At 50.6% G+C, this 14,906-nt stretch overlaps 1 protein-coding gene across 7 annotated transcripts in view; it reads right to left on the bottom strand.

Annotated features, from left to right (window-relative positions):
• Positions 1-14,906, bottom strand: part of FRYL (FRY like transcription coactivator) — a 520,064-nt gene that overhangs the window by 123,800 nt on the left and 381,358 nt on the right. For all 7 annotated transcript variants that reach the window (XM_075347029.1, XM_075347025.1, XM_075347024.1 and 4 more), the window contains one exon: positions 1,553-1,663. In XM_075347029.1, coding sequence (XP_075203144.1) covers positions 1,553-1,663 — 111 coding nt within the window. The remainder of the gene's footprint in view (positions 1-1,552; positions 1,664-14,906) is intronic.

The following is a 14,906-nucleotide window of genomic DNA, read 5'->3' on the forward strand; positions in this document are numbered from 1 at the left end:
TGTAGCCGCGGCTGAGGACTGCAGATCGGCTGTGCTGTTCAGGTCCAGCTACCACCTAAGTTAATATCTGAACAGTGGGGGTGCAGGGTGTCAGATCCCCACAGATCTGATAGAGGTCACCCCTTAGAGGACAGAAATAACCAGCACAGCAGTCTTCAGACGTGGCTGCTAAACACTGAACAGAGCTGTGCTGTTCGGTTCCACTTAACACTTGCATCCACCTGTTACCAGAGGTAACAACATCTGATCTGTGGAGGTGCAGTGTGTGGGACCTCCACAAATGTCATACAGATAAACCTACCAATTACAGGTCCCGCCTAAGTAAAAAAGTCAACCAAAACTACCCATATAGGCAGGGCTGGCCAACTAACTTATGTCTATGGGTGTGTGCGTACTGTTCAATGACTGAAGATGCCACGGTAAGGAGTGTTTAGGGATGTTATATTCCAACATGCCCAATCAAGCCATTGCGGCAGCAGGTCTGGAGAAATAGCTGTCAGTGGATGGAACATTCGGGTGACCGGTATTGCCATCTTAAAGGGAATCTGTCACCAGTTTTTTGCTACCTAATATAAGAGCAGTATAATGTGGGCAGAGACCCTGATTCCAGTGATGTGTTACTTAGTTTACTAGGTGCAGCAGCTGTGATACAATTAGAGATTTAATATTAAGTGCCAGAGCCCAGATAGCTAACCCAGGCCACATCACAGCTTTCTGTGTACATTGAATATTAACAGTAAGCTGCTAATCAGTGCTGTGAGCAAGGTTGGATCAGAATGGATCAGAATGCACGTATGCAGCTAGTCAGTGCTGTGGGCAAGGTTGGATCAGAATGGATCAGAATGCACGTATGCAGCTAGTCAGTGCTGTGGGCAAGGTTGGATCAGAACGCACACATGCAGCTAGTCCAGCAGTGATAATCCCCTGCTGATAAAACATTCCTGGTACCGAAACAACAGCGCACAGCCTAAGTGATATATCCCTGAAATTAGTGTTTTGGCCCCCCATCTCATGCTGCCCTCAGATTACATAGCAAAAACCTGCTGACATATTCCCTTTAAATGACTAGTTTAAGAACTGCTGAGCGATTTCAGCTCTGGGTTACAACTTCAGCTGTAAGAAAAGAACAGAACAAAGGTAGTTTAACTTTTTAAGCACTTAGATTCTACATGTGAAGTGGGAAAATATCCCCTGCATTGCCCCCACATAAAACAAAACTACTAATGACCCATTATTGTTAATATAGTGGCCACATGGTGATAAGGATGTTGGGTTTAAACTGCATTAAAGGAATTGTCTCATCAAGAAAAACAGCAATTCTCAACGTGACCGTCCATGTATTTACAGGACATGTAATACTACATTAGAAATGCAGCCAGACAACCCTTTGTGGAGGTCCCGAGGGTCCGCAGTAATCGCTGAGGCAGCTGTTTCTAGTGAAGCTGTTGTCTGGATGAGACCACGTATTGAGGATGTAGACCACGGGGAGCAGAGGAAGAAATGCCAAAGGAGCAGCTGCAAAAACAGCATTTAAGCAGCCGATGTACATTACCTTTTTGTCCTGAGAATCCAGGATGTTATCCAGCCATTTATAGAGATAACCATCCGATGAAAGTCCCACATTATCTGCAACGGGGCCGCAACACAGCACAGCCGACATTGCCTGCAAGAGGAGAACACAAGTCAGCCATCTACCTGCGCCGCAGCCGGCTTCACGGCCACTCAGTGTTATACAACTATGCTCATTATTCATCTTTATATTAAATCATTATTGCATTTCTTTTCTCGCGACCTATTGCTTCTGTTTTTAATATTTTCTATAGCCAATAAAAATTATTACACCTTTCCAAATCACTAGGAATGTAAGGGTTAATCTCAATAAGGAGTTGGCATTTTCCTGCAGCTGTGGGGATAAAATAACTAACTAAAAGTCTACAAATCACATTTCTGACAATATGTCACTTCTCCAGCCATGAGTGCAGACTGTCAGATAATCCGATGAGGGACTGGGAGGTAATGTATTATGTCATAATTACCAATAATTAATCAGATTTATCATTATCCCTACCTTTGGCAACCAAGTTCATCACATTTCAACAGAATTCTAGCATTACAAGTGTGAGACATGTAATGACTGACAGTCTGCTCTCCTTATCTACATGTCTCACACTGGTAACTCACCATTTCATGTAAACATTAGCTCTGGAGGCAGATTCTCAGGGAGATCTGTGTCCGGCCCATAGATCTTTACAGCTCATTTACATATTAAAGAAAAACATGAGATTTCTCTGGACTAAAGGTGGTGTCACACATAGCAACGACGACAACGACGTCGCTGCTAAGTCACCATTTTCTGTAACATAGCAGCGACGTCCCGTCGCTGTCGCTGTGTGTGACATCCAGCAACGACCTGGCCCCTGCTGTGAGGTCGCCTGTCGTTGCTGAATGTCCTGCTTCATTTTTTGCTCGTCACTGTCCCGCTGTGAAGCATATGTGTGTGACAGTGAGAGAGCGACGAACTGAAGCGAGCAGGGAGCCGGCGTCTGGCAGCCTACGGTAAGCTGTAACCACGGTAAACATCGGGTAACCAAGAAGCCCTTCTCTTGGTTACCCGATATTTACCTTCGTTACTAGCGTCCGCCGCTCTCAGGCTGCCAGTGCCGGCTCCCTGCACACGTAGCTGGAGTAGACATCGGGTAATTAACCCGATGTGTACTCTGGATAAGAGTGCAGGGAACAGGGAACCGGCACTGGCAGCGTGAGATCGCGGTGCTAGTAACGAAGGTAAATATCGGGTAACCAAGATAAGTGCTTTCCTTGGTTACCCGATATTTACCTTAGTTACGCTTTCACGCGTCGCTGCTGGCTGGGGGCTGGTCACTGGTGAGATCTGCCTGTTTGACAGCTCACCAGCGACCATGTAACGAAGCAGCAGCGATCCTGATAAGGTCAGATCGCTGGTCGTGATCGCTGCTGCGTCGCTATGTGTGACACCACCTTAAGACATCGGATCATAGATGTTAAGGTATCATTTTAGTCAACCTTCTATGACATATACCCATATAGACAAATTAAGAGGGTTGATCTTACTGACAGATTCACTTTAAATGGATTTCACATAATATATTGCATAAATGCCTGATATTTGGGGGTCCTGAAACAAGCAGCAAACAGAAGTAGATCTAATTGAGACATGGCATTGCTTGCTCGCCCGTTATCACGGCTCCCATGCACTTCAATAGAAAAGGCTTCTGGTCTATTGGGTCTCCTTCTTTTAGGTGGCTACTTTAGCTTAGAAAAAAAGGACCATGGGACCCCATACTACTAGTAAGTATGACCCCCAGAGATAAGGTACTGATCAGTGTCTAAAAGCTAAACAAAAAAAATATAAAAAAAAAATAACAATTAAAAAATATATACAATTCCATAATCCCTATTTTAGGACATTGCATTTACATTTGGCCATATTCCTTTTACTTTTCTGGAGTGACCACACAGACACATCTGCATAGTACGATGCTGCCCCTTGCGATGGGGAGTGTGTGTTTTTTTTTGCATGCTTGAGTAGATCTTTTCTATTAAAATTCATGGATTCATATGAAAAAGGCTTTATTTATTAGACTCCGCTTATATAACGCCATTGTATTCCACACAGTGCTGTACAGACATTATCATCACTGTCCCCATTGGGGCTCACAATCTACATTCCTTATCGGTAGGTCTATGAAGTATGGGAGGAACCCCACCCCCCCAAATTAAGTATGGGAGGAAACCCCCCACAAACACGGGGAGAACATACAAACTCCCTCCAGGTGGTGTCCTTGGGGGGATTTGTACCCAGGACCCGTGAGATGGAAAGCTACAGTGCTAACCACTGAGCCAGCATGCTGCGCTATCAGCTATGTGCTAAAATAGGATACACTGTTCTGTGTGCATATTGCAGCTTATACAGAGTACTGTCAATGGGCCATAAACAGATTGGAATACATGAGAAACACTTTATGACGGTTTTCAATACATTTACTTAAAATAATGACATAAGTGCATCCAAGCAAAGGCAATCTACAGTATAATGTCTGCGCCATTTACAGCTCGGAGAAAAAAACAGAGGGGCCGTGCATCAATGCATTAACATTCTTTGTACAATGCGGGGATCAGCTACACAGACATATTTTTAATGCTCCTTCTCGACTTTTTTTTCCGCTAAGATAAAATATGGGGATTCAGAGTTACACCCCATGAGAAATCACATCAGTATGTCACTTTTCCGGTTAGAAAGTGGTGGGACAGTCACAGCCGGTATGAATGGAGCCAGTCAGCGGATGCATGGTGCTCGGGCCACGGGCAGTAATGATCCGGAGCCAGGCAGCAGGACTGCAACCATGTTTCAGAAAAAGAGTTTAAAAATCCCTCCATGGATTACAGGGAGATACCAGACTCGTCCAGTGATGTCCTAGCCCGGCTTCTCTGGGCAACGCTACAGATGAGCGACAGATGTACAAACATTCGGAAAACCTGTCAATCAACTAAAGTGGTGCAGGAAGAAAGGAGACGACTTGAGACATCATCGTAAAAGTCAAGTGTCTCTGTCTCTGTAGTCCCTGGATGGCTTTTCAAGCTAGGCTTTCTCCAAAAAGACACAGAATTTCAAGCATCACTCCAGCGTTTTAAATGCAAGTCCCTTGCCCCGTCTTATACCTTTCAGTGGCTTCATCTTCTATCACTGTCATTCACTTGGGCTCTAGCGATCTGTAACCAACTGGCAGCTTCAGTGTTTCATGGAGCACACCAAAGGTCACAAGACAATACAAGTCTATGGGAGCCTCTTTGTGGCTCTTATAGAATTGTATTGAGAGTTTGTGATGCAACTTCTGATTTCCGGCAAGTCATAATTTATGGACACAAGATGGCCCCGGAGGGATGCTTAAAAAGGATGAAGCAGCTGGAGGGTGAGTTTAAGTATAATTACCTTTCTTGTAGAAATCAGTTTTGCAGTTTTAGAGAAATGCATAGTTGAAATTGTACGCTAATGAGATGTAAGTGCAGTGGGCGTGTCCTGCACTTACAGACCTGCCTCTCTCCCCATTCCCTGCCCTCTGCCTCCTGTCTCTGACAGACAGGTCACATTTCACTTGCAGATCCCAGAAAGGAAATAAATTGAGGGGGCAGGAGAGCTGCAAGTGCAATGTGACCTGTCCATCAGAGACAGGAGGCAGGCAGAGGGCGGGGAATAGGAGAGAGGCAGGAGAGTTGTAAGTGCAATGTGACCTGTCCATCAGAGACAGGAGGCAGGCAGAGGGCAGGGAATAGGAGAGAGGCAGGAGAGCTGTAAGTGCAATGTGACCTGTCCATCAGAGACAGGAGGCAGGCAGAGGGCAGGGAATAGGAGAGAGGCAGGAGAGTTGTAAGTGCAATGTGACCTGTCCATCAGAGACCGGAGGCAGGCAGAGGGCGGGGAATAGGAGAGAGGCAGGAGAGCTGTAAGTGCAATGTGACCTGTCCATCAGATACAGGAGGCAGGCAGAGGGCGGGGAATAGGGAGAGAGGCAGGAGAGCTGTAAGTGCAATGTGACCTGTCCATCAGAGACAGGAGGCAGGCAGAGGGCGGGGAATAGGAGAGAGGCAGGAGAGGTGTAAGTGCAATGTGACCTGTCCATCACAGACAGGAGGCAGGCAGAGGGCAGGGAATAGGAGAGAGACAGGAGAGCTGTAAGTGCAATGTGACCTGTCCATCACAGACAGGAGGCAGGCAGAGGACGGGGAATAGGAGAGAGGCAGGAGAGCTGTAAGTGCAATGTGACCTGTCCATCACAGACATGAGGCAGGCAGAGGGCGGGGAATAGGAGAGAGGCAGGAGAGCTGTAAGTGCAATGTGACCTGTCCATCACAGACAGGAGGCAGGCAGAGGACGGGGAATAGGAGAGAGACAGGAGAGCTGTAAGTGCAATGTGACCTGTCCATCACAGACAGGAGGCAGGCAGAGGACGGGGAATAGGAGAGAGGCAGGAGAGCTGTAAGTGCAATGTGACCTGTCCATCAGATACAGGAGGCAGGCAGAGGGCGGGGAATAGGGAGAGAGGCAGGAGAGCTGTAAGTGCAATGTGACCTGTCCATCAGAGACAGGAGGCAGGCAGAGGGCAGGGAATAGGAGAGAGGCAGGAGAGCTGTAAGTGCAATGTGACCTGTCCATCAGAGACAGGAGGCAGGCAGAGGGCGGGGAATAGGAGAGAGGCAGGAGAGCTGTAAGTGCAATGTGACCTGTCCATCACAGACATGAGGCAGGCAGAGGGCGGGGAATATGGAGAGAGGCAGGAGAGCTGTAAGTGCAATGTGACCTGTCCATCAGAGACAGGAGGCAGGCAGAGGGCGGGGAATAGGAGAGAGGCAGGAGAGGTGTAAGTGCAATGTGACCTGTCCATCAGAGACAGGAGGCAGGCAGAGGGCGGGGAATAGGAGAGAGGCAGGAGAGCTGTAAGTGCAATGTGACCTGTCCATCAGAGGCAGGAGGTAGGCAGGAGGCAGGCAGAGGGCAGGGTATAGGGAGAGAGGCAGGAGAGCTGTAAGTGCAATGTGACCTGTCCATCAGAGGCAGGAGGCAGGCAGAGAGCGGGGAATATGGAGAGAGGCAGGAGAGCTGTAAGTGCAATGTGACCTGTCCATCAGAGACAGGAGGCAGGCAGAGGGCGGGGAATAGGAGAGAGGCAGGAGAGCTGTAAGTGCAATGTGACCTGTCCATCAGAGACAGGAGGCAGGCAGAGGACGGGGAATAGGAGAGAGGCAGGAGAGCTGTAAGTGCAATGTAACCTGTCCATCAGAGGCAGGAGGCAGTCAGAGGGCGGGGTATAGGGAGAGAGGCAGGAGAGCTGTAAGTGCAATGTGACCTGTCCATCAGAGGCAGGAGGCAGGCAGACGGCAGGGAATAGGAGAGAGGCAGGAGAGCTGTAAGTGCAATGTGACCTGTCCATCAGAGACAGGAGGCAGGCAGAGGACGGGGAATAGGAGAGAGGCAGGAGAGCTGTAAGTGCAATGTGACCTGTCCATCAGAGACAGGAGGCAGGCAGAGGGCGGGGAATAGGAGAGAGGCAGGAGAGCTGTAAGTGCAATGTGACCTGTCCATCAGAGGCAGGAGGTAGGCAGGAGGCAGGCAGAGGGCAGGGTATAGGGAGAGAGGCAGGAGAGCTGTAAGTGCAATGTGACCTGTCCATCAGAGGCAGGAGGCAGGCAGAGAGCGGGGAATATGGAGAGAGGCAGGAGAGCTGTAAGTGCAATGTGACCTGTCCATCAGAGACAGGAGGCAGGCAGAGGGCGGGGAATAGGAGAGAGGCAGGAGAGCTGTAAGTGCAATGTGACCTGTCCATCAGAGGCAGGAGGCAGGCAGACGGCAGGGAATAGGAGAGAGGCAGGAGAGCTGTAAGTGCAATGTGACCTGTCCATCAGAGACAGGAGGCAGGCAGAGGACGGGGAATAGGAGAGAGGCAGGAGAGCTGTAAGTGCAATGTGACCTGTCCATCAGAGGCAGGAGGCAAGCAGAGGGCGGGGAATAGGAGAGAGGCAGGAGAGCTGTAAGTGCAATGTGACCTGTCCATCAGATACAGGAGGCAGGCAGAGGGCGGGGAATAGGGAGAGAGGCAGGAGAGCTGTAAGTGCAATGTGACCTGTCCATCAGAGACAGGAGGCAGGCAGAGGGCGGGGAATAGGAGAGAGGCAGGAGAGGTGTAAGTGCAATGTGACCTGTCCATCACAGACAGGAGGCAGGCAGAGGGCAGGGAATAGGAGAGAGACAGGAGAGCTGTAAGTGCAATGTGACCTGTCCATCACAGACAGGAGGCAGGCAGAGGACGGGGAATAGGAGAGAGGCAGGAGAGCTGTAAGTGCAATGTGACCTGTCCATCACAGACATGAGGCAGGCAGAGGGCGGGGAATAGGAGAGAGGCAGGAGAGCTGTAAGTGCAATGTGACCTGTCCATCACAGACAGGAGGCAGGCAGAGGACGGGGAATAGGAGAGAGACAGGAGAGCTGTAAGTGCAATGTGACCTGTCCATCACAGACAGGAGGCAGGCAGAGGACGGGGAATAGGAGAGAGGCAGGAGAGGTGTAAGTGCAATGTGACCTGTCCATCAGAGACAGGAGGCAGGCAGAGGACGGGGAATAGGAGAGAGACAGGAGAGCTGTAAGTGCAATGTGACCTGTCCATCAGAGACAGGAGGCAGGCAGAGGACGGGGAATAGGAGAGAGACAGGAGAGCTGTAAGTGCAATGTGACCTGTCCATCAGAGACAGGAGGCAGGCAGAGGGCAGGGAATAGGAGAGAGGCAGGAGAGCTGTAAGTGCAATGTGACCTGTCCATCAGAGACAGGAGGCAGGCAGAGGGCGGGGAATAGGAGAGAGGCAGGAGAGCTGTAAGTGCAATGTGACCTGTCCATCACAGACATGAGGCAGGCAGAGGGCGGGGAATATGGAGAGAGGCAGGAGAGCTGTAAGTGCAATGTGACCTGTCCATCAGAGACAGGAGGCAGGCAGAGGGCGGGGAATAGGAGAGAGGCAGGAGAGGTGTAAGTGCAATGTGACCTGTCCATCAGAGACAGGAGGCAGGCAGAGGGCGGGGAATAGGAGAGAGGCAGGAGAGCTGTAAGTGCAATGTGACCTGTCCATCAGAGGCAGGAGGTAGGCAGGAGGCAGGCAGAGGGCAGGGTATAGGGAGAGAGGCAGGAGAGCTGTAAGTGCAATGTGACCTGTCCATCAGAGGCAGGAGGCAGGCAGAGAGCGGGGAATATGGAGAGAGGCAGGAGAGCTGTAAGTGCAATGTGACCTGTCCATCAGAGACAGGAGGCAGGCAGAGGGCGGGGAATAGGAGAGAGGCAGGAGAGCTGTAAGTGCAATGTGACCTGTCCATCAGAGACAGGAGGCAGGCAGAGGACGGGGAATAGGAGAGAGGCAGGAGAGCTGTAAGTGCAATGTAACCTGTCCATCAGAGGCAGGAGGCAGTCAGAGGGCGGGGTATAGGGAGAGAGGCAGGAGAGCTGTAAGTGCAATGTGACCTGTCCATCAGAGGCAGGAGGCAGGCAGACGGCAGGGAATAGGAGAGAGGCAGGAGAGCTGTAAGTGCAATGTGACCTGTCCATCAGAGACAGGAGGCAGGCAGAGGGCGGGGAATAGGAGAGAGGCAGGAGAGCTGTAAGTGCAATGTGACCTGTCCATCAGAGACAGGAGGCAGGCAGAGGGCGGGGAATAGGAGAGAGGCAGGAGAGCTGTAAGTGCAATGTGACCTGTCCATCAGAGGCAGGAGGTAGGCAGGAGGCAGGCAGAGGGCAGGGTATAGGGAGAGAGGCAGGAGAGCTGTAAGTGCAATGTGACCTGTCCATCAGAGGCAGGAGGCAGGCAGAGAGCGGGGAATATGGAGAGAGGCAGGAGAGCTGTAAGTGCAATGTGACCTGTCCATCAGAGACAGGAGGCAGGCAGAGGGCGGGGAATAGGAGAGAGGCAGGAGAGCTGTAAGTGCAATGTGACCTGTCCATCAGAGACAGGAGGCAGGCAGAGGACGGGGAATAGGAGAGAGGCAGGAGAGCTGTAAGTGCAATGTAACCTGTCCATCAGAGGCAGGAGGCAGTCAGAGGGCGGGGTATAGGGAGAGAGGCAGGAGAGCTGTAAGTGCAATGTGACCTGTCCATCAGAGGCAGGAGGCAGGCAGACGGCAGGGAATAGGAGAGAGGCAGGAGAGCTGTAAGTGCAATGTGACCTGTCCATCAGAGACAGGAGGCAGGCAGAGGACGGGGAATAGGAGAGAGGCAGGAGAGCTGTAAGTGCAATGTGACCTGTCCATCAGAGGCAGGAGGCAAGCAGAGGGCGGGGAATAGGAGAGAGGCAGGAGAGCTGTAAGTGCAATGTGACCTGTCCATCAGAGGCAGGAGGCAAGCAGAGGGCGGGGAATAGGAGAGAGGCAGGAGAGCTGTAAGTGCATTGTGACCTGTCCATCAGAGGCAGGAGGCAGGCAGAGGGCGGGGAATAGGAGAGAGGCAGGAGAGGTGTAAGTGCAATGTGACCTGTCCATCAGAGACAGGAGGCAGGCAGACGGCAGGGAATAGGAGAGAGGCAGGAGAGCTGTAAGTGCAATGTGACCTGTCCATCAGAGGCAGGAGGCAGGCAGAGGTCGGGGAATAGGAGAGAGGCAGGAGAGGTGTAAGTGCAATGTGACCTGTCCATCAGAGACAGGAGGCAGGCAGAGGGCGGGGAATAGGAGAGAGGCAGGAGAGGTGTAAGTGCAATGTGACCTGTCCATCAGAGGCAGGAGGCAGGCAGAGGGCAGGGAATAGGAGAGAGGCAGGAGAGGTGTAAGTGCAATGTGACCTGTCCATCAGAGGCAGGAGGCAGGCAGAGGGCAGGGTATAGGGAGAGAGGCAGGAGACATGCTAGCGCATTGTCCACGCACTGCACTAAACTCATTACCATAAAATTTCACCTATGGATTTCTCTAGAACAGCAGAACAGATTTCTAAAAGCAAAGTAAGGAATTAGCACTACAGTGCCTTTACACACGTTATTAGTTTTGGGTATAAAATATTGATTCTGATAGTCAATCATTAGTATTTAAGTTGTACAGTGATTGAATTACTTTATCCTAACATATTCATGGCACTTTTACTAAAATACATTACATCTAAACACTTAATAGCCTAGTGCTGGCTCCATACACCTGCAATAATGGACTGTGCGGCAGTACGTGGGTTAATGAAGGAAGCAATCTGTTGCGTCCCAATAAACAGAACTAGATGTGTTCAGGGTTATAAATACAGAGAGATTATCTTCTACAGAAAACAAGATCGGTGCGGTTGTGATCCAGGCACCTATTATGGTTATTCTGAGCAATGACCTAGAAACAGATGTGCTCCGACAATTTATCTACTTAATCCGCACTCGGGTGGAAAAGCTTTGTATATTGGTCAGCAGCAGCATATAGATGCAAACAGTTGCACACTGAAAAAGCCAAAAATGTACTAGGGAAAATATGGCTCTGCATTACTGCAAAAGAGAGATATTTAGTTTATGTATTGGCCAATGCATGTAAGCCCGGAGACCAACGGCAAGGTATATCTCTGTAATCCGGGAACCTAACTTAAATGCCACTATCTAGGTTAAAAACATCCATATCTGGGAAAGATGCCACTATTTGGACTGCAAACCTCCATGCATGGGCAGCTAGGCTCCTGCTATAATGGTTATGAACACAGCCAGGTCTTAGGGCGGAGTGCCCAGTCAGAAAGAGACACTAGAAATATCAAAAAACTGACCCGCACATCCAACAAATGTGAACAGGTGCTAACCGGAAAAGCATAGTAACTATAAATGCAAACAGTTTTTTGATATTTCTAGTGAGTCTCTTTCTGACTGGGCACTCCGCCCTAAGACCTGGCTGTTCATAACCATTATAGCAGGAGCCTAGCAGCCCATGCATGGAGGTTTGCAGTCCAAATAGTGGCATCTTTCCCAGATATGGATGTTTTTAACCTAGATAGTGGCATTTAAGTTAGGTTCCCGGATTACAGAGATATACCTTGCCGTTGGTCTCCGGGCTTACATGCATTGGCCAATACATAAACTAAATATCTCTCTTTTGCAGTAATGCAGTACCATATTTTCCCTAGTACATTTTTGGCTTTTTCAGTGTGCAACTGTTTGCATTTATAGTTACTATGTTTTTTCAGTTAGCCCCTATTCACATTTGTTGGATGTGCGAGTCAGTTTTTTGATATTTCTAGCAGCAGCATATAGGGCAGGGCGAAAGGGAACACGACTGAAGGCCTGGAAAATGGAAGAAATCCGTCAGACAAGGCCACATCTCATTCTATGAGCCCATCAGTAAAAAATAGGAAGTCCGATGACGTAGGGCAGTGCAATATCAGACTGGTGGAACCCAGCTCTGCGGTAAGTAGACGCAGCAATGTAAACGCGGAAGAGGCACACGCTAATCATGGGCCACCACTGCTCTGATGCGGAATCCGAAAAATAGGTCATCAATATACTCAATAATGCAAAAGAAGGGAATTTTGTTTACTTACCGTAAATTCCTTTTCTTCTAGCTCCTATTGGGAGACCCAGACAATTGGGTGTATAGCTTCTGCCTCCGGAGGCCACACAAAGTATTACACTTTAAAAAGTGTAACCCCTCCCCTCTGCTATACACCCTCCCGTGCATCACGGGCTCCTCAGTTTTGGTGCAAAAGCAGGAAGGAGGAAACTTATAAATTGGCCTAAGGTAAATTCAATCCGAAGGATGTTCGGAGAACTGAAACCATAGACCAAAAGAACAATTCAATGTGAACAACATGTGTACACAAAAGAACAACAGCCCGAAGGGAACAGGGGCGGGTGCTGGGTCTCCCAATAGGAGCTAGAAGAAAAGGAATTTACGGTAAGTAAACAAAATTCCCTTCTTCTTTGTCGCTCCATTGGGAGACCCAGACAATTGGGATGTCCAAAAGCAATCCCTGGGTGGGTAAAAGAATACCTCGATAAAAAGAGCCGAAAAACGGCCCCCTCTTACAGGTGGGCAACTGCCGCCTGAAGGACTCGCCTACCTAGGCTGGCATCTGCCGAATCAACGGCCTGCACCTGATAGTGTTTCGTGAAAGTGTGCAGACTCGACCAGGTAGCCGCCTGACACACCTGCCGAGCCGTAGTCTGGTGTCGCAATGCTCAGGACACCGACGGCTCTGGTAGAATGGGCCTTCAGCCCTGCAGGAATCGGAAGCCCAAAAGAACGGTATGCTTCAAGAATCGGTTCCTTGATTCACCAAGCCAAGGTTGACTTGAAAACCTGAAATCCCTTACTCTGGTCCGCGATAAGGACAAGAGCGCATCAGACCGGCGCAGGGGCGCCGTGCGAGAAATGTAGAGCCGGAGTGCTCTCACCAGATCTAATAAATGCAAATCCTTTTCACATTGGTGAACTGGATGCGGACCCAAAGAGGGTAAGACGAAACGGGGATACCTTAGGGAGAAAGTCCGGGACCGGACGTAGAACCACCCTATCCTGGTGAAACACCAGGAAGGGGACTTTGCATGACAGCTCTGGCAGCTGAGATACTCTTCTGAGTGATGTGACTGCCACTAGGAAGGCCACCCTTTGCGAAAGAAAGTGGGCAAGGCAAACGGCCAGGGAGTAAACCCTGATCAGAGCGCCAGGATAAGAAGATCCTCCAAGTCCTGTGAGAGATCTTGGCGGACGTTGGTTTCCTGGCCTGTCTCATGGTGGCAATGACATCTGGAGATATCCCTGATGACGCTAGGAGCCACCACACAGTGAGGATTAGAGCCGTAGAATTCCGAAGGAAATATGGCCCTTGAGGCAGCAAGTCAGGTCGGTCAGGGAGTGCCCACGGTTGACCCACCGTGAGGTGCCACAGATCCGGGTACCACGATCACCTCGGCCAGTCTGGAGCAACGAGGATGGCGCGGCGACAGTCTGACCTGATCTTGCATAACACTCTGGGCAGTAGTGCCAGAGGAGGAAATACATAAGGCAGTCGAAACTGCGACCAGTCGTGAACTAGCGCGTCTGCCGCCAGAGCTCTGTGATCCTTGGACCGAGCCATGACTGCCGGGACTTTGTTGTAGTGCTGAGACGCCATTAGATCGACGTCCGGCGTTCCCCAACGGCAACAGATCTCTAGAAACACGTGCGGGTGAAGACCATTCCCCTGTGTCCATGCCCTGGCAACTGAGAAAAATCTGCTTCCCAGTTTTCTACGCCCGGGATGTGAACTGCGGAGCAGTTGGAGGCTGTGGCTTCCGCCCACAGCCGCATCTGCCGAACTGCTCGGAAGGCTTGACGACTGCGTGTGCCGCCCTGGTGGTTGATGTACGCAACTGCCTTGGCGTTGTCCGACTGAATTCGGATCTGCCTGCCGTCCAGCTACCGCTGGAACACCTTTAGGGCTAAATCCACTGCCCTTATCCCCAGAACATTTAACCGAGGGGAGGACTCTGTCGGAGTCCAGGTTCCCTGAGTCGAGTGGTGGAGGAAGACCGCTCCCCACCCTGACAGACTCGCGTCCGTCGTGACCCCAGCCCCGGCTGGGGGCCGGAAGGATTTTTCCTTCGCCCAGGAAGTGGAAAGAAGACACCACTGAAGAGAGGTTTTGCTGCAAGGGAAAGAGAGACGTTCTTGTCTAGGGACGTCGACCTCCTGTCCCATTTGCGGTGTCCGAAAGAATCGGACGCCGACGAAACTGTGCAAGGGAACTGCCTCCCTTGCTGTCACCATCTTCCTGGGACAGTGCATGAGGCGCCTCAAGGGGTGACTGGGCCCGAAGGAGAGATTGCACCCCTGTCTGTAGTGAACGCTGACTATGCAACGGAAGCTTCACTATCGCTGAGAGAGTATAAAACTCCATCCCGAGATAAGTCAGTGATTGGGTCGGTGTCAGTTTTGACCCTGGAATTTTGATGATCTACCCGAACCCCTGGAGAGTCTCCAGAGCAATGGTCAGGTTGTGTTGACATGCCACCCAGGAGGGTGTCTTGACTAGAGGATCGTGTAGGTAAGTGATCACCGAGTGGCCCTGTAGGACCGCCACCACTGCTGCCATGACCTTGGTGAAGACCCGTGGGGCTGTCGCCAGGCCGAATGGCAGTGCCACGAACTGAAGGTGTTCATCCCTGATGGCGAAACGCAGAAAGCGTTGAAGCTCGGGTGCGATCGGCACATGGAGATAAGCATCCTTGATGTCAATTGATGGTAGGAAGTCTCCTTGTGACATCGAGGCTTCAGAGTGTTCACTGCCTGAAAAAGTGCATCGGCTCACTCGGGGGGTGGACCTTCCATTCACGTAGCCACATGGCCCTGCAGACTGCCACTGAATTGGTGGATGCTACCGCTGTACGGCTCGCAGAGTCCAGGAACGGCGTTC

Source organism: Anomaloglossus baeobatrachus, chromosome 1, assembly GCF_048569485.1.
Source record: "Anomaloglossus baeobatrachus isolate aAnoBae1 chromosome 1, aAnoBae1.hap1, whole genome shotgun sequence".
Classification (NCBI taxonomy): Eukaryota; Metazoa; Chordata; class Amphibia; order Anura; family Aromobatidae; genus Anomaloglossus; species Anomaloglossus baeobatrachus.